This window comes from Branchiostoma belcheri, unplaced genomic scaffold (genome assembly GCF_001625305.1).
Source record: "Branchiostoma belcheri isolate BF01 breed outbred unplaced genomic scaffold, Haploidv18h27 scaffold4, whole genome shotgun sequence".
Taxonomy (NCBI): Eukaryota; Metazoa; Chordata; class Leptocardii; order Amphioxiformes; family Branchiostomatidae; genus Branchiostoma; species Branchiostoma belcheri.
The window spans coordinates 364,018-383,043 of NW_017804020.1; the positions used below are offsets into that span (position 1 = coordinate 364,018).

Genomic DNA, 19,026 nt, shown 5'->3' on the forward strand with positions numbered 1-19,026 from the left:
AGCGCAATGCAAGATCAGCCTAACGATGCAGCAGAAAGAAAATACCAAAAAAGTGTGCACAAGGCCAGGACTGTTATGATTCAGGTAGTAGCAGCCTTTATCTTTTGGTTGTTGCCCATCATACTCATCCCAGTGTGCCGTAAGGCTGGGGAGAAATGTCCGTTTCCGACCGGGGAAACTGGGCTACCCTTTGCGGCTCCATTGCTGCTGGTTTTAAACTCGGCGATCAACCCAGTCGCAAGTATAATCCGCACGCCGGACTTACGACAGAGTCTCCGTCAAGATGTCACAGCTATCTATCGGGCACTTGTCACCATGGTACGGGGAAACCGCGTGAACCCACAGGACGAATAAACTCCCCCAAATCAGCCTGGCGGTACCGGGGCGGCCTCTGGGAGTGAACGGAACATGCCAACAGGCCAGCCCGCTACAGGACCGAAGGTGACTCGCTCTATAAACCAGGTCTTGCCATTGTAGAACTTGACTGGGAGAAATACTGCTGATGAACCTTTACAAAGAAAGACAAAAATGTTGACATCCGATGATATGGACGTCAGTGGCAAGTACATTCTAATCTTATCAATGATATTCTAAATTGCAATATAGGGTTTCCCAATGGATGCTTTTTATTCAGCAACATGACTTTGACTTTCCTGTCAGTTTCCCATGATTTCATCCGGTAGAATGTACATATATATGTACGTTATGACTTTGATGTCAGTTTCCCATGATTTTATCCGTCAGAATGTACATATAAATGTATGTTATGACTTTGCTCTGTCAGTTCCCCATGATTTTAACCAGCAGAATGTACATATGTTATGTATAATTATACCATCGATGTAAGTTCCCCCTGATTTTATCCGGTAGAAGGTACGTATGAATGTATGTTATATATACTTATACCATTGCTGTCAGTACCCCATGATTTTATCCAGCATAATGTACATATCAAAGTAGAGAGATTGTGCATACCTATATACTAGTTTGGTATTCCTAGCCGAAATTTTGCTTAAATCTGAAGATGTTTGCACATTAGTAATAAAGATGTTACAAAGCACTTCAAATTTCAAACGCGGTTGTCTCTTGCTTGGTTTACAACTGTCGTGGATATAATATACGTGTAGACATTGAATCAAAATAGCTTGGTGCATGCAGAAGAAATACCTTACAACAACAGAAGTGGAATCGTCCAAGATGGCCGCGTCTGCGTTTTGATCCTCTGATCTTCTCAGCTTTTACTATCTTTACGTCGATATAGTACACAGTAGTGCTTAATTCGCGGTGAAGTTGTAAACCTAAAACTTCCAGGCCAAGGCTGAACGTATTTCTGGGTCATTTTGAGCACTTTACTGACAACGAACGTCACCTTAGTCTGAAGCCAAACAACCGCAGCGGGCTCCATTAGTGGAGCCAACGCCGGTAAGTGTCTCGAAGGTTCAGATCCTGATCCTAGTTACAGTAACTGTTGCCATTTGTAGACTCCACTTTCAAGTATTCTCGCTGCCGCCCCCCTCCCTTGTTTTGTTGCAGTGTAGTACTTGGCGGGAAATTCCCAGGTGTGCGGCAAAGTAAATTAACAACAATGACTTTAGTTCTGGATAAAATGCCAATTTGAAAGCACTTTAATGGCACCATCAATATCAAGCCTGGGTATCTTTTTCCATTCTGTTGCTAACACCTCAAACATTCTGTGCTCTGGTCTTCAGTAAAACCGGCAACAGACCGCCAATCAGTAAACAAATTATGGGTTGATTAGCTTATTCTTCCAGCTTACCAAAGACGTACAGGAGATGAACACCAGTGTTCCATACAGCCAGTACATGAGTGATGAATGGTCGATTAATTTTCTTTGACGTATCAATAAAATAGTGAATATTTTAGAAAATTAAGAGAACCCCACCGTTGCTCACGTAGCCTTGTGTCGATACTGTCCCAGGGTTTTCTGTTGCTGTGAGTGTCGACCTGCCCCGCATGTTTGTTGTTGGCGATAAATGATGAGTTGTGGGTGTTCTGAAACGGGCCGGAGCTGTTGTTGTACCCCTGATAGCTCCTGTTGATATGAGGCTTTGACTGTGGCGTTGCGGCGCTGTTACGGTAGCTTCGCTTGATAACTGCCGGCGATTTTGCTCCGTTGAAACTCTTAATCTTGCCTCTGTCGATGATACGGCCACGGCAGGAGGTCCTGTACTGGCCCGCGCGGGTGGGGTGGTGCGGGTGGAACAGGTACAGTCGTTCTGAATCACTGGTGCGTCACTGGAGCAGGTGATATCTGTGCAGATCGACATGTCAGACAACAAACACAGACATGGAGACGTACTTTTCTTAGTGATGCTCAACATCAACTAAAACCAGTGTGTAACACCATTGACTCACTCCATACTTTACTATGTTATCTCCAGGTACGAACTTTAAGGTATTGTTTTGGGGGAATTTTCTGTATTTTTTTAGTCTGTTGGTAGGTATTTGAATTTGCAGTAGAGTGGTAGGAAGTGGGGGAGATTTGGTTACCACAGATTGCTCTTCAGATCAAGTTGGCAGACTGGGAGGAGGTGAGTCCAACCACCCTGTCACCCTGCAAGGTTCCTGCTAAGCCCGTTGAAAGTACACCAAACCACCTCTTTGCTTTTGCACACAAATTCACAAAAAAATCCTAAATACTGCCCAGAGGTTTGAAATCTCCGATTTCTTGTTGAATTTTAAAGGTACATGTAGTTTAATAGTACTTACGCTTTTCACAAATGACATGTGCTGTGGGTGTTTCACCGGAACAGCTGACTGACTCCCACGTCACGGTGTCCCTGCCTTTCCGCAGCAGTGTGCAGCCGCCGTCTCCGCGCACAGTCACCCCGCCCAGCGCCGTACTGTTGAACGGGACGCCATCCACCCAGGCACGGTGCCCCAACTGATGGGTCGAAAGGTTTAATAACAAATATGTTACCCCCGAGTATGTAGTATGTACGGATATATACACGTGGGTTCTTGTTTACCAATATGTTTACATGTATTAGCATGAAAGCTCAGCGTGAAGTTTGATGAACACAGCAAATACAGCTCATCTCAGATTTCTTTATCATTCTATCACAAGGATCCATGTTACTTCTTCTGCTTCCTATGCAACCGACACTGGTACAACGTTACATTGGATGGAAAGGTAATTTAAACTAGAAAGGAAACATTTGAAAAGCAAATGCATAATGTTTACCTTCGCACATGGTCTGCTCTGGTGATTCTTACTCAAATACATTCATGTATATGGTCAGACAGGAGTCTAAATCCCTCCTACTATAAGATTGCAACATTATGTAACCCAACATTATTGGTTATTGGCCAGGTCAGAGGTTAGTGTTTGGAGAAGAAGAAGAGGAAGAGGAAACTGAGCAAAAACAATATGTTTTCCTTCGGGAAACATAATAAAAAGTGTACTCGCCCTGTTTCTGGTCAGACCAATCCACGAATCCTCACAGATCAGCGACTCGATGAACCCTCTGGCTGTTGCCGTGTGGATTGTGACCAGCTGTGTTTCATCACGAGCACACAAGTCCCTCGCCCCGGCGAAGTTTGTCTGTACTCTGTACACCCTGGAGCACCTCTGGGCCTCAGAACGCCAGCAGTATTGTAGGGGATTTGATGGACAACCTAGACAGGGCACCAACAAATCATAGATTACACCACGATGTAGAATTCTGTTGTGTTATTTAAGAAAATAACGCGAAAATACTAGTAATATATTAAAATATTTTGAATGCTGAGGAGGTTTAAAAGATCTACATCGATATCAGGGCATTCCAACCTTCTCTCAACCGGGTAAGGTAAGGGCTCAACCGGGACGGGGGTCGGTACCGACTTCCGACGAACTTTGACCCGTTGCTGACGTCACACGTGGGAAAAAACCACGTGTCTACAGCACTCTGGTCAGAAAGCTGATGAACTACGAGCGATTCGGTCGAAACTTAATACATCTTTGAAAAAGGTGCAGTACCTTTAAATAAATTGGCTTCACATAAATTGGAGCAACACAAGATACACATTCATGTTGTCAGACACACCAGAAATTTATACGTAAATCAGTTGTAAAATGAATACGGTCTAAAATCACTTACCAGGGAAAAGTGTATTAACCCAGTAGTCAGAGTAGGGGCTGCAACAACATACAAGAACATTTGTTATAGGCATGTCGGATGTACTTTCAAGGCGACATTAAAAGAAAGATATTCTGGATGATAAAATCTGTCTGATGGTGACATTTAATGCAATTTCTTCGAACATTTTCGACATCATTTCAAACTTGAAGCCCAAGACAAGCTACTTGAGGAGTCTCTTTATTTTCATACCACCAATAAATAGCTAGAACCAATAGCTACGAAACATGCAACATTTATCTGCAGTGTGTTACTATTAGGTTTAGTGTATGAAAAAAAAAAGAACTCACCACCAAGGTATGACGGTATCGGTAGCTGTTGTTACTGTGACAGCTGACATCAACAGCAGAACAAACATCTTGTGTAAAATACACAGTCCGCCGGCTAAGTATTTCATGATCATAAAATCAGGATCATCAAACCACATTGCACCACAATTCCGTATGAGTATACATACCGGTCAGTCAGCCAAACCGGTATCCGTATCAGTATATCAATATAGTTTGTGCAACCGATCTTTGGAGTAACACAGTCGGCCATGAAAATCGTAGCCGACAAATACATACTCTCCAAGCAGAGGTTGTGGGGGAATGATCGTTACCTTTTTATATATGGCCGTTTTTTGTCGCTACCCCCACCAACGGCGACCTTCTCTGGCTAATGGATACTGCCTGGCTAATTTGATACTGTCTTTTTGCCACCGAAAGGGATCTGCTTGGAGATTAACAAATACAGGCTAGGGTACAGTTGAACATAAACAGGCACAACAATTGCAAGTCCTTCAACTTTCAACATAGATGGTAAGCAAAATCGTCTATGACAGCAAAAGAATTAAGGAATAAAATACTCCCTGGCAAATGGATACTACCTGGACAGTTTGATACAGTCTTTGCAGCCACCAAAACCTGCTTGGAGATCGATCATTTGTGTGCGTGTGGTCCGGGACATTACATTATATGAATTCATGGTTCAATTTACTCCAATCCGTCATTCCCTGACATTCGTACAATTATCCAATCAGGGGGCAGGACACGAGGGAGTTGGTTGAAGAAACGTCGTCTCCCTGAATACCTCGTCTCACGATCTACGTCTCAAATTGGGGGTATGAGTCACATTTTTGTGCTGTTATCAGCTTATGCCTGACTATGATTTAGGCCACACCAATTTAATTTCTTGGTTAACGGATTTTTCTAGAAAAATAATGGATCGGGCGGGCGGGCGAAAAAAAATAAAAATAAAAACAGGCCTAGGCATCCTATTATGGCCCAAAATGATATGATAGGAGCCATGAAGTCAACACACCAGGCTGGTTCAAAATTTAAACAATGATTTTTGAACTTTTAATGATACCATTGCATTGAAAGGTGGAATCACGTAACAACTAGGATGAAAAGGACTGTTTTCAACTGTTCAGGGCAAAATATGAGCATTTTGCAGTTGATTCTGATTTTTTTTTTAAATCAGAAAAAAATGAAGCGGGCGAATCCGTTAAGTAGTAGTAGTGGTAGTAAGCCTTTATTTAAACTCGAAAGCTTGTTCGGTACATACATATGACCGCTTTTCAACAAGGTCGAGGGTGAGGGCGGGGTCACGGATTACAAACCAAACCAAAATATAATACAAAATCAAAACAAAATGCAAATCAAAATATAATACAAAAATAAATAGTAAATCATCAGTCCGTTATCAGTCCAAGTTCCTTATAACCACGAAATTAAATTGGTGTGGCCTTACAAAAGGATATTGCAGTTTATCAAGCCAAAACTGTAGTTCTAAGTCACCATGCGTGCTGAAGGTTCGTCTCCTTTCACGAGGGTGTACCATTACCGCGTTACATTTACTTCAATAATTCATAATAATAAATAACTGTAATTTCAACCAATATATTCTACAATTACCTGGTTACCAATTACCGAGCGTTCGTCTGGTAAGGTTTGCACAATGTGACACTAAAGTGCCTGAAGATGGACCGTCCTTGAACAGAATACATTAATATGTACTTTTTATTTAGTTTCGGGGAGAATCATCGCAATATTAGTTTTATTTCCTAACCAAAATGATTCTATTCACTTCGTCAGACAGTTTTTTTTATTATCCGTGTTGATGTCTTGGTTTGTTGTTCCTGTTCATGTTCAGCTGGGTCCGTAACTTCAAATTTGTTGGTCTCAGTTTGCTTGACTGCGAAGTTGGTGTGTTGCACCCAAGGGGGGGTGGGGTGGGGTCATATCGGCTATGCAGATTTAACTGAATTACTAGTATGAACCAATGAATGACAGTCTACACGTATATGATTGATTTTGATTTATGATTTATTGAAATTGCAACAGTGCAATACATGCGGAACAGAGGCAGCTGTTGCTGGTGTTGTGTCCCGCACACAGAAACGAATACTGGAAAGACAGTACTCATTTTCACCTGAGTCTAGTGGGGAAAGTCGTGTAAAGTGCCTTTCCCAAGGGCACAAGATCGGTGGCATGTAAGGACTCGAACCCGGGACCTCTTGATTCCGAGTCGCGCACGCTGCCGTTGCGCCACACGACCCTACTTGATCTTGAAGCTTCAACTGTTTAGCCGACGGACTGTGTATTTTACAGATCTACCTGCAAAGATGTTTGCTCTGTTGTTGATGTCAGCTGTCACAGTAACAGCAGCTACCTTCATACCTTGGTGGTGAGTAGTAACACATTGCCATCTGTCAGATAAAGGTTGCATGCTTCGTATTGTAGGCTGGTTCTAGCTATTTATTGGTGGTACCAAAAAATAAAGGGACTCCTCACGTAGATTGTCTTGGGGCTATTTCAAACGCATCAAGTATTAACTGATGACAAAAATGTGCGAAGAAATGGCTGTGAATCAAAATATCAGACAGATTTCCTCATCCAGAATATTTCTTTTGTATTGTCGTCTTGAAATTACATTGGATGCCTTTAAGAAGAATGTTCTCGTATGTTGTTGCAGCGTCTACTCTGACTTCTGGGTAGATACACTTTTCCCCGGTAAGTAATCTAATATATTATTTCCGATGTGTCTGACAACCAAAATGTCTACCTTATGTTGCTCCATCTGTACAACTGTGTGAAGTTTGCTACGACCAGGCAAATGCAAATTGCAACTTTTCTCATTGATATAATACGTGTACATTAATATCCATAGTTTGTCAATTCCTTTAACGAGACACCGCCTCTGCATTTAAAATATTGATTTTTCGTTCTTCAGATAAAGAAAACAACAGAAGCTGATATCGTGGTGTAATCTATGATTTGTTTTTTTTATGTCAACGTTTAAACAAAACAATACATAGTGGTGACTCTCTCAAACAAAATAGCTTATATTAACGTCACCACTAGACATAAAATAATAATTACAACACAACTCACAAGACAAAAATATCAAATAGGTAAGGTTCGATCAACATAACAATTAGGGTGAAGTTATGTGAAAACAGTATAAATCAGTAAAGAAATCGGTTAGTTTCGGATAAGTATAACTGTGTGATAGCGAGAATTTGAGTGTTGACATCAGATGATGTAGAGAGGTGATCCTCTTATTTGTTGGTACCCTATCTAGGTTGTCCATCCAATCCCCTACAATACTGCTGGCGTTCTGAGGCCCAGAGGTGCTCCAGGGTGTACAGAGTACAGACAAACTTCGCCGGGGCGAGGGACTTGTGTGCTCGTGATGAAACACAGCTGGTCACAATCCACACGGCAACAGCCAGAGGGTTCATCGAGTCGCTGATCTGTGGGGATTCGTGGATTGGTCTGACCAGAAACAGGGCGAGTACACTTTTTAAAAATTACCTTTCCATCCAATGTAACATTGTACATTGTCTACCAGTGTATGTTGCACACAAAACAGAAGAAGTATTAAACATGTATCCATGTGATCAAATAATAAAGAGGTGTTTCCTGCCGTGAGTTTACTGCCATGAGGGGTGACTGTATCATCTAGATCTCTTTCCGCTAGGGGATCGTTGTTCCACCAAAACTATATTTGTGGTTTCAATCTATTGTGATGATTCTATATCCACAATGAAAATTATGGGAATGGGTCTTCTTTGAAAAAAATATATGTTTAGATCTTGAAAAGTTCATCTACGTTTAGAAGTCGTTTTAAACCAACACAAGACGCCATCTACATCGCGATACCGGGAAATTGCGACCGTCCCTTAACAGAGACGGGGGGGGCGCCACAGACTTTCTGCAACATACGATACACTGCTCACCGAGTCACGTGTGTCATCTGCATGACGTGACGTCACAGAAGCGGCATATTGCTCATTCCTTGAAAAAGACTAAATCTGTACAGTCGAAAATTTGTGTTGGAAATTAAAGTTTAAACTTGCTTCAAAATTACATGTATTGACCCACAATAACCCACATGTATCTATCGGTACGTACTACTCTTACTCCGGGGTAACATATCTGTTATGAACCTCTGGACCAATCAGACAGGGCATCGTACATGGGTGGACGGCGTCCTGTTCAACAGTACGGCGCTGGGCGGGGTGACTGTGCGCGGAGACGGCGGCTGCACACTGCTGCGGAAAGGCAGGGACACCGTGACGTGGGAGTCAGTCAGCTGTTCCGGTGAAACACCCACAGCGCATGTCATTTGTGAAAAGCGTGAGTACAGTGAACTAAGATATGTAAAACTGTAACAAGAAATCGGAGATATGGAACCTCCGGAAAGTACCTTGAGTTTATTGTAAATTTGGGGGCATAGCCAAAGAAGTGGTCTGACGTACTCTACACAAGCCTATCAGAAACCATGCATGCACCTCTTCCAAGTCTGCCAACTTGATCTGAAGATCAATCGGCGGTAACCAAATCTCCCCTCTTCCTACCACTGAACTTCATTCAAAATACCTACCAATTGCAACAGAAAAGTATAGAAAATTACACCAAAAACAATACCTTGAAGTTCGTACCCGGAGGAAAACATAGTAAATATGAGGTGGCTCAATTAATGTGACATACTGGTTTTCGTTAATGTTGAGCTCCATGTCTGTGTTGTCTTACATGTCGATCTGCCATCTGCACAGATATCAGCTGCTCCAGTGACGCACCGGTGATTCAGAACGACTGTACCTGTTCCACCGGCACCACCCCACCCGCGCGGGCCAGTACAGGACCTCCTGCCGTGGCCGTATCATCGACAGGGGCTACAGTTCCAACGGAGCAAAATCGCCGACTGTCCTCGAGTGAAGGTACCGTAACAGCGCCACAACGCCGCAGTCAAAGCCTCACGTCAACAGAAGCTGTGAGGGCCACACCAACAGGTCCGGTCCGTTTCAGCACACCCACAGCTTACCATCAAGTTTCACCAACAACAAATATGCAAGCCAGTTCACCACTCACAACTACTGCGAACCCTGGGACGGCCAAAACACAAGGATACACGGTCCCAGTGAGCAACGGTTGGGTTCCATCGCGTTTTACCTTCATGAAAAATGGAGGTATTGTTTTTGGTCTGTGTGTGTGCGTGTGCGTAATATCTCTGTGTGTATGCCTGTTTGTCTGTGTTCGTTCCCGGGCAACTGTGTTTGTGGTCACTAAAGAAGGCCTAGTTGGACTTTGACGATATTTGGTAAGTGGGTAGGTCTTGGGCCTCCTGGTGAATGACTTTGGTACTGCAGCAGAACTTCCTGTTTTTGTATCTTTTGTCCATGACATGCTATGGTCTTAATTTCTTGCTGGCAGAAGTGGTGTGGGACTGTGTGTTTGGCTCCCCTAGCAGCTTGTTCTGGAACTGCAGGAACTGGATTTCAAAGCCCAGAAAGGACGACGTATTTTCATGATTTTAGCATGTACGTAGCTTAGACAGACATCTACACAATCAAATGCAAATGATGCAAATGAAGACTTAGTTTGCATAATTAATGAGGATATTCCTTGATTCCAGTGTTTTACATAATAGGATTTGTAACGTACATAATCTATGGCAGGTGGAACAGATTAACGGGTTCTTATTATGCAAATGAGACGCCACGATTTGTTACGACAAACTTGAAAGTGACATGCGTAAGTTACTTAACGGTTAACATCACATCACTAGTAATAGCAGTGTGCTAATTATAACCTTATTTCCATAAGAGACAAATCCAAAAGACATTTTCAAAAGATACATACTACAGTAGAGAGAGAAATATAGAAATATATATAGAGAGAAATAGACAGATATACACATATATAATATAGATATAATAGATATAACGTTATACATATTGATGTCTATAAACAGAGGTGTATAGATATAGTTAGATAGATAGATGAACATAGATAGATATCGATAGATCGGCAGATAGATGAAAAGATGGTCACTTCGTGCCCAGAAATATACGACCTGTAGTAAGCATCACACAACTGCTACATACGCAAGAATGAATGAATGAACGAGTGTTTATTGTCGTGTCATTGCGACCATATGTCGCCCGGCCCATATGGGCTTATAAGACACCGACAATTACAAAATCATAAGAACTCAAAAGGTACAGAGTCAGATACAACATAAATTATAACTTAACATAATATATAAGTAAATAAATACAGGAAATTAAGTAGCACTGGTCATATACAGAAATCAAATCAAATGTAACATAGATGATAGATAATAATAATTTAGGTTCAACCAAAATTGATAATGCATAAAAGTAACAAGAGGTAACTGTCACTTGACTGCTACATACACAGAACCAACTTAACAGAAAAGTGAACAGGTAAACGTAGCAAGGAAAGAGGAGAACCAAACTGAAAATGACAGTAAGACGAAATAAGACCGACCTGTTATGAATAAATGTAGAGTTTACGTTTTTCCAGGCCTGTTGTAAGTATGTCGCCATTTCAAACACTCCCTCTGTAAATAGCCACTTCAGTTTTGGTTCATCCCTATCCCAGATAAGATCAGGTCGTCTCTTGTACATCTTATCAAAGAAATAAAGCTTTACAAACGGTTAGCATTTTTGTCTCTGAGTGTTTGTTTCAGTAGAAAACCAACCTGAGGAAGGCGACATCAACACCGCTGTCGTCTACATTTCCCATGCAAGATTGTGACCTGTACTTAACCCAGTGGGTATACATGTATATGTACAATAAAGGTCTTCATTCAGTTATTCATTCATCGTAAAGGCTGGCGTTGAAAGTCCGACAAAAGTCCACCTTAAAATAATGTTGAAAATAACAGTTAAAATGCTGTTGTATAACAAAATTGCCTTCAACTTACATGTAATAGCAAAATGTGACTCGCGGATGCCAAATTTCAAAGACGTTGATCGTGAGATGTGGTATTTAGAGGGAAAGCGGAAAACTCCCTTGTGACCTGTCCTCAAACTGGCCAGATGGACAATTACAGGCATTTGAAATGTCAGGGAATGAGAGATTGTAGTGAACCTTTGAACACAACGTCCTAGAGCACACACGTATACAAATACACGCACGCATGCGCGCTAATAAACACGCATACACACGTACACGCAGGCCTTTTTTTTTATTTTCTTTTTAACATCCATTATTTTGCTTCTGACATTCAAAAACTAATTGTTCGTACTCGGGAATACCAATAAGTTACTCTTTTGTACTTTTGCACTTTGGTGCTTCGTCTAGCATGTCTTGGCAAGCTAAGTTTGCCGGTAGTATATATCAATATATATTTATTGTGGCCACTCAAAGCAACCATACAGTGGCAGCTTTTTAGCTGAATTATAATATGGCATTACAAAGAAATAATATTTACACTTAATTTACACTATTAATACTTACACAATACAACTTAACCCTTGTCCTGCTGGCATTCATGGCACAATATTTTTCAATAATTTCATGTCTTAATTAGATCATAGACCCCCAATTTTTTTTGCCCTGCAGTGGCATAGTTACTTCCGCATTCGTTGCGTTTCGCTGCGGTGTGAAGCGTTGCACGAGAAACACCCCCCAAATCGTACCTATACAGGGTGCTATATAGATGGTACTGTATGTGCCACGCGACATATGTTGCGCACAGCAGGACAAGGGTATGCCTTACGTTAGGCCTGCACATAGTAAAACATTTCATTAATGTGTTAAAACGTATAGATACGTGAATCTATTAGGTAATCATGGTAGATAGGCAACGCCTGTACGTGTCATGTCTCATGGAGTAGGTCAACCAGGAAAGGCAGTGTAGTCTTGCGATACCTCTCAGTTCTACATTTGGATTGTGTTAAATCATTTTTTATCTAAAATTCCTGCCATGCAGGCTTACACGGTTCGGGGGCAGCCGTGTCGAAAAAGTTGTAGAATTCAGTAGTGAAGTAGCAAACTTGTGACGTCTCTTGCTAAGTAAGAGGTACGAATCCCACTGTCAGCATTATTTTAATTTTCTTTTTAACAATGCCCAAATGCCAGTTTTTAAGATCTCCCGACTTGGCGATGCCAACTGTCTAGTTTTCTTTCTGCAGCCGGGCCTGTTTTTTTTTTTAACTTTTTAAGTTTGAAAAATTCCCCACTTCCAGAGATTGAATATTAGCTTGATGCTGATCTTGCCCTGTATAATCATGTCTATTGGCCATTTTCAGATGCTTCGTCGTTTTGTTTTTACATACAAAGGGTTTGGCTGTAAGGCAGCTAGTACTTCTTTACGTGGTAGATTTGCAACTGTCGGCTCTGTGCCATAAAATATATTTCTAGTGCCTAAGGATTCAATGGTGGCTTGATACTGGCCCTGTCCTGTCTGATCATCACCTCTGGCCATTACCTGAGCTGTGGTGTTTGTGTTAGATTCAGTGTTGGCCTGAGACTGGCCCTTCCCTGTCTTGTCAATATATTGATACTGGTGATCATCATCACTGGTCACTACCGTAGCTGTTGTGTTTGTGTTACCACCAACAACATTGGGATTCAGCCCTAAAGGAGGATTCCTGATCTTTACCTTGTACCACACTGTTACAATGATGGCACCAATCAGTACAGTTCCAGCTACTGAACCACAGACTAAGCCAATGAGAACACGTAGGGGGCAACTGGGAGCAGATACGGGTTTGTTTGAAGTGATTGCAATGGGTGTATTTAGTGTTGCTTTAGTGTTGCTTTTTCTTTCTGCGGTTGCTGTTGAGCCAGCATTGCGTGCGAAGAACCAGTGATAGTGAGAGGTGACGGTGGCAGTTGACGGTGGTACGGTTGGCTCTTTACAAATATCTTCAGGATCAATATCTGCGAGTTTTCTTCCTCGGAGTTTGGGGGGTCGGTCACATGTTATCTGGCTGAACTTACTTGAAGGAATTTTCGTGATATTCAATCTAAAAGGAGCCATCTGACAGTCACACTGAAAAGGGTTCTCGGCAAGTCTGATGGTACAAATAGAAGGCAACAAGCTAAAAGCTGCAGGGAGAATGGCAGACAACTGGTTTCTCCGGAGGTCCAACATTTGGAGCTGGGTCACATTTTCAAATGTACGAGACGGAATTGTCGTTATATTGTTGTCATCCAGGTACAACTCTGACAGTTGGGGAAGATGTGCAAATGTAACCAACTGTATCCTGTTGTGGGACAGGTACAACTTTTCTAGTAGCGGTAAATTACGGAATGTGTGGAGCTGAATCGTTGTTATCTGGTTTTTATACAGGCGCAACTCTTTTAGTTTGGGTAGGTTTTGAAATGACCCTGCTTGAACCATTGTTATCCTGTTACCACACAGGTTTAAGTAGACTAGCATGGGAAGCTTTTGAAACGAACCTTTCTCAATGGTTGTTATCTGGTTGCTTTGCAGGCATAAGTATTCTAGCCGGGGTAGATTTTGAAATGCGCCAGCCTTAATCTTTCTTATCTTGTTGCCCAACAGGTGCACCAGTCTTAGCTGGGGTACATTTTGAAACGTACCAACCTGAACCATTGTTATATGGTTGTGTGGCAGGAACAGCGATTCTAGGTTTGGTAGATTTTTTAATATACCAGGCGGAATCACTGTAATCCCGTTAGATGTAAGACGCAAGGATTTCAAATACCTATATCTTTGTATAACGGACGGATTTATAGTGTTAATACTATTTCTAGTCAAATCCAAGCTTAAGATGGATGTTGGGAGGTTCTCGGGGATGCTCCTGAGCCTCTTTCCGATGCACTTGCAATGTGATGATGGTGCACACCAGCAGCCAGCTTCTGGCATGCTGGGCTCCTTCAGGATGATGAGAAGGAAAATCAGCAGGTGTCGCAGCTTTCTTCCCATAGTGTCCCGACACCTAGAAAGATTATTCATTCATTCTTTATTTCAGATAAAAAAAATAAATAAAACACAGTACATCATTAAAACATTACAAACCTCTAGAGACATACAAATAATACAGAAAAACCTAGATGTATAGTAAACTGTAAGTCTTTCGGAAGAAAGAGTTCCTGTAAAGGCACCAGATCTTAGTAAGCAAATTAATTGTTTTAAGAAAGAGTAACAAATCCTTTCAAATGTATCAATATAGTGGTAGACAAACATCTTACTAGCACTACATCGCCGAGGTTAATTCATAATAATTCAAAAGCAATTGTGGTAAGCAACTCGGCATTTAAAGATTAGGAAAAAGAAGCACCTTTCTTTGACGACGCAAACCTTATACATGTATGTGGAATCTAGAGATTAATAAGGTAAATAACAAAGGGTTGTCTTTGTTCAGAAAGGGGACAAAACGTAGTCTGACTCATGTGGACTCCCAGCATTTTGTCTCTGTTTTCACCTCTTACAAAATTTGTCACATTGACTTTAAAAAGAAATGAGATACGGGGCAAATGTATTGGTCCTGATTGACTTTTCAAGACAGTAAGTTTGTTTTCCCCTCGTTTGCCGATGTGCTTTTAGTATACGTTTGTCAGCAGTTCTCCTTAATTAAGTGTTTGAAGTGCGCAAGGACGTTATATAATCCTTGTACGCACTATAAATGTCCTTGGAGTGTGTAACAACCATGCCTAAGTTCCGGGGGAGGAGTTTAGGAGGGCCTATATTATTTCAAATAAGGCTATCTTTATAATATTGATACATACTGCATGACACCAGCACATTTCAATCAGCATTTCATACTTTGGGTATTTAACACTGCAGAAAAAAGACCCAAGATGAGAACTTTATTGCCTGGGTTAAAAATCCTTCTCGCGTCTCGTGACGCATAGGGCGGCGCCCATCTCCGTTTTCTATAGCCCTGGGCCACACAGCAGTGCGGTACAGTAGGGGGCTAGTCCACTGGTATTTCTGGGCGGTCCCATAAAAATCAGTTAATCACCCTTCCAGTTACCATTTTCCGTTAGAATTTTTGGGTATTTTTGCTCCATGAGGGTCAATATACGTTGGCAAAATGTCATTCAAGTCTGTACTAGTTAAAATCTTGACTTTAAAAAATCGGGTTTCCAAGCCCTAAAAACCGCCCGTACACCAGTGAAGAAGAGCCCGGCAACCGCAGGGGGTCTTACCCGGCCACGCCCAAAAGTGCAGAAAAAACAGCTCTCGACGGGCTCCTTTTTGCAATCTTGATTCTTTGCCCAATTAAAAGGCAGCCAATGCGATTTCAGGGCAACACAATTGGAAATATTCTAAATAAGGCAATCTTTGTGATATCGACACATACTGCTTCACATTGATTATAATAGCACATTTAAATCAGCATTTTATACTTTGTGCATTTAAAGCTGAAGAAACAAGTTCCAAGATGAGTCCTTTCTTTTCTGGGTGGTACCCTAAAAATCAGTGCAGGGCCCTTCCAGTAACCATTTTCCGTCAGAATTTTGGAAAATTTTGGCTCCATGGGGGTCAATATACATTGGGATAGTGTGGTTTCAATTCAGTATGTAGATAAATTTCTAGAATGTTGACAAGCCCCAAAAACTGCACTGGATGCCTTTAAGAAAATACTACGATTAATCTCTTCCCTTTCTTGTATTCTTTTCGTAAGAAAGAGCAAGAAAGTCAAGACATTTAAAACAAGTAATGGTTAGAATTACATATAATATTCTAGAATATGGAGCTGTTAATTGTCTGAGACTTGCTGCTTGAATATTAATGTTGTGTACTCCTTTTTTATCACCCTGTTTGCAGCACCCTCGGGCAAGGAAATAAACAGAGGGGTAGAAAATTGAACACTTTTGTTTAAAATGATCTTTAGTCATCATCTGTTATTTTCTGTCATGTCGTTAAAACAGACATAGGACTGCTTTTTAGACCCTCTTGTTAGTCACGTGCACTCTAATGAATAATGTACAAAATCTCAATGACACCACTGATGCGCGCTGTGTTCAGAACTAACATAATCTCCAAGCAGATATTAAAGGCATCTATAATGCGATGTCAGAGCGGCAAAACTGGAAATATTCTGATTAACGCAATCTTTATGATATTGACACATACTGCTTCACATTAGCACATTTCAATCAGTATTTCATACTTTGGGTATCTAAAACTGCAGAAACAAGCCCCAAGATGAGTCCTTTATTTTCCCCTAAAAATCAGCCAAGGGCCCTTCTAGTAACTATTTTCTGTCAGAATTTTGGGAATCTTTGCTCCATGAGGGTCCAAATACATTGAGATAGTGTGGTTTCAACTCAGTTTGTAGTGACTAGAATATTGACTTTGAAAAATCGGGTTTCCAAGCCCTAAAAACTGGATGCCTTTAAGATGAAAGATTGTTAACGTTTTCTGACGGCCAGGCTTCTCTGACAGTCATCTACCATCATCGTTTACAGACCGAAAATGGCATCCTAACATCTGCTTGGAGAACACACCTTATTGCATGCCTATGTGCGTATGCCTGAGACAATGTTTGAAAAGCTGTCTTTACTGCAAATTTTACCATTTATAAATTATGTTTGTCCATGGATATAAACGTACCTTTCGAGTCAGTCAGACTATCTTCAGTTGGCACTTTCTTGGCAAGAACTCGGACGTAGCTCGCTGTAACAGTTGTTCTTGTAGGGTGCGTCAGCCTCCTTCGGTAGCCGATCCGAAATGCCGTGTGACAAACAACCCAGGATTATATGATATAGAGCCTTACGTAAGAGTTGATTGTCTGAAGCTGGCTATTTGAATAACATTGATATTTATGATCATGATTAAAATTCTAATGATGATGCAGGTCTCCAGATGCATGTTTACTTTAATTCATACTAAGAAAATAAAAACAAGGGACAGATTTCTAGGATTTGATTGAGAAAGACAAGCTTATCAAATTCTGGCTCAAAATTAAGATGCAAAGCAGATTTTTAAATAGTGATATGCGTTGTTTTTTTTTCATTTGCATAAACAACAGAGCGTAGGAGAGGGTCTAACGTTTGAAGAGGGGCCTTGTTAGAACGTGTGGGCGCTGATCTAGGAGATTGTTTGAAGTGTGCAAGGACGTTATTTAGTCCTCATATGCACTATGGATGTCCTTGTGTGTAACAACCCGTATTTTTGCATTTCGGTGGTTAGTCTGGCATGTCTTGGCAAGCTAAGTTTGACGGTACGAATCCCGCTGTCGGCATTATTTTAATTTTCTTTTTAACATGCCGAAATGTCAGTTTTGAGACCTCCCAACTTGGCGATGCCCTCATCTAGTTTTTTTTTTTTTTTTTTTGCGGCCGGGCCAGCTTTTCTTTTTTTTTTACAAACTTTTCTCGTTTTGTTGTCATTTCCGTGACATTAGCACACCTTTCGTAGTTGTTGAGAATCTTGCGGCTTGGTTCTGTACCCTTTCCAGTTTTTTTTCTTTGTATATTGACAAAGGAGAAGGCACGTCCTTTCAGACAGATACAAGTAACTTGTACATATATCAACCGCAAGCATCAGGGAAGATGCATGGCGACTGTAGACATGTCCCTCCCTCCTCTATGTTTTCGGTCAAAGTTGTAACGGTGCACGAATGACTTTGAAAACTTTGAAATGGGAGCAGCTTTTCAAACAATGAACAGCGAGCCCAATCCGTTAAATACAAGGGGTCTACAACAGTCGCGAGCTCGTAGAACTAACTAACAAACAAACTTACAACCGTCAGCTGTAGTATACTAGTAACGTTACATGTAGATCTCTACCATGACTCACAATGCTACTGTAGGGAGCGTCATCTCGATACATTTCATCTCCACACAACAGAACACACCCTGAAGGGCAAATAATTCCCGCACTTTCTTAAACCAACAGTCGGTCTGCTTGCTGAAGTCTTGCTGTAAAGCCTTGGGAATGCTAAAAGAGTAGAGTTTGTGCTTGTGATGGCTTTTTTCTTCTGAACACTCGCATATTGATGACTTCTCTTTCAAAGCTGTCCCTGAGTTCTTTTCTAAACACACGTAAACGTTATAAACAGCCAGCGGTACCATAGAAAGGCATGTGCCCTCCTGTGTAGGATCGTACCAGTACAGAACGGGGTATCCCACAAAGAGTCCAAACAGCGTGGAGATGTTCCAACTTTTTTCTGGTGTAATGTTGCCCTGCAGTACCGAAGATTCTCGCATGGTGGCAATGTACTTCGCCACAACCCGGGCACAGTCACGCACAGTCTGGGTACAGTCTTCTGTCGCTGCTCTAGGCTCTGGTAAGCTGAAGGTGACATCCACTACGAATTTAGAAGAATCAGACTGCACCGCTTCTAAATGTGCCACACTGGCGTCAGCATTTAGTACAAAAACATCAGATTCGACCGTCAAAACAGCCAGTTTGCGTTCAACGAGCCCCGATCGTAACAGTTCCTGGACGAATGCCGTCATCTCCGAACCAACAAAACCGCCATAATCCACTAGAAACATCGGTTTCAGACCTCTGTCCACAGATATAATATCGCACATCAAATCCGTGGTGTATTTGGCCGCTTTCTTGCCGAGAGAGTTGCAGACAGCTTGCCGCCAACGCGCAGGTAGTGAAAACTCGGCGGCCATCTTTGTCACCCCGTCTGACCCCTACTTACCCA

The 19,026-nt window shown here is 41.6% G+C and overlaps 2 protein-coding genes across 2 annotated transcripts in view; both read right to left on the reverse strand.

Annotated features, from left to right (window-relative positions):
- The window catches only part of LOC109476873 (glutamate-gated chloride channel subunit beta-like), a 10,735-nt gene extending 10,418 nt beyond the window's left edge, over nt 1-317 (reverse strand). The window contains exon 1 of the mRNA XM_019777889.1: nt 308-317. Within this exon, the coding sequence (XP_019633448.1) occupies nt 308-317 (10 nt within the window). The remainder of the gene's footprint in view (nt 1-307) is intronic.
- A 17,695-nt stretch (nt 318-18,012) lies between these two features.
- LOC109477358 (UPF0739 protein C1orf74 homolog) lies at nt 18,013-19,013 on the reverse strand. Its single transcript, XM_019778563.1, has one exon. It carries the CDS (start codon nt 18,992-18,994, stop codon nt 18,161-18,163), a length of 834 nt encoding a protein of 277 aa, XP_019634122.1. The 5' UTR covers nt 18,995-19,013; the 3' UTR covers nt 18,013-18,160.
- Between the last annotated feature and the right edge of the window lie 13 nt (nt 19,014-19,026).

Bases quoted from the DNA above. Each gene is read 5' to 3' on its own strand.
- LOC109477358 (XM_019778563.1), bottom strand. From the start codon at position 18,994: ATGGCCGCCGAGTTTTCACTACCTGCGCGTTGGCGGCAAGCTGTCTGC.